Here is a 1,038-nt window from a genome sequence, read left to right as displayed (position 1 = left end):
AAAAAAAAAAAAAATCTTTTGAATTATGTGCAAATCCCTATATAATTTCACAATTTCAAATTTTCAAAATGATTTTGAAATAGAATAGTTTCATATACGACTGGTCATCGATCATCAAGTGTCACCACTCGATCTTTTAATACGTACGATCTTATTATCATCGTCCAATAATTATAAATATAGATCGGGGAAGTTTGACCAAACTATACTTTAAAATCGATAAAATTTTCGAATAATAAAAAATTCTCTTTTCTATTTCTCGACGAGTCGCGGTACCAAGGAACGATAGAGGTGTTGAGCGAAAGGGACGAGCAATTTTAAGGGAAACTCACCCTTCCTCTGGCCAGCATCTGTTCGGCAGCGTACACGTATCCTCCGCATCGAGGACAACCCTCTCCTTCTGGCGCCTTCGCGATGGCTCTTGGTTCCAGAATGGCGTTCGATCCTCTCGCGAGTTCCCTAAAAACGTGCCCCTTGTAGACATCAGATCGTCACTTCACCCGTTTATAGTGATGAAAAAAAGCTGTGATTCCCAATTGGCGTGCCAACGCCCCACAAGAATTCCACTCAATTTCTCACATATTTGGAATTAACTTCTTTCACAGCCGATTCTGTTTTTTTTTTTCATCCTTTTCTTTTTTTTTTTTTTTTTTTTTCGTGATATTAAGATAATCAAAGCGGCGAGGGATTCATTAAAATCAAGGGATTAAAGAAATAGAATCCGGTTTAAAAGTTACTCGATTTGCAGCTGTTGTTGAATTTTTTTTTTTTTATTCGAACTTGGATTAAAATAAAATTGGATTAAAAAATTGCACATTTATCATCAATTGAACGAAGTATGAATGGTAAAATATCGATAAAAATAAAATAAATAAAGTCGTAAACTCGAGTAATAATTAAGACAGAATCTATATAATTTTTTGGAATTTCAATTACGAAGTGAACTTTACTTTCAACCAGCTGCAAATGGGATAATAAACGGCTGCGAAAACGTTAATTCGTCATAATAAGGGAGAGATGAGAATTAATAATCTCGAA

The 1,038-nt window shown here is 34.5% G+C and overlaps 1 protein-coding gene across 1 annotated transcript in view; it reads right to left on the bottom strand.

Moving 5' to 3' along the window:
* Positions 1-1,038, bottom strand: part of LOC102676853 (muscle LIM protein Mlp84B-like) — a 19,304-nt gene that overhangs the window by 10,448 nt on the left and 7,818 nt on the right. The window contains exon 4 of the mRNA XM_006610347.1: positions 333-459. Coding sequence (XP_006610410.1) covers positions 333-459 — 127 coding nt within the window. The remainder of the gene's footprint in view (positions 1-332; positions 460-1,038) is intronic.

This window comes from Apis dorsata, unplaced genomic scaffold (assembly GCF_000469605.1).
Source record: "Apis dorsata unplaced genomic scaffold, Apis dorsata 1.3 scaffold_73, whole genome shotgun sequence".
NCBI lineage: Eukaryota > Metazoa > Arthropoda > Insecta > Hymenoptera > Apidae > Apis > Apis dorsata.
This window is presented reverse-complemented; position numbering and strand designations above follow the sequence as displayed.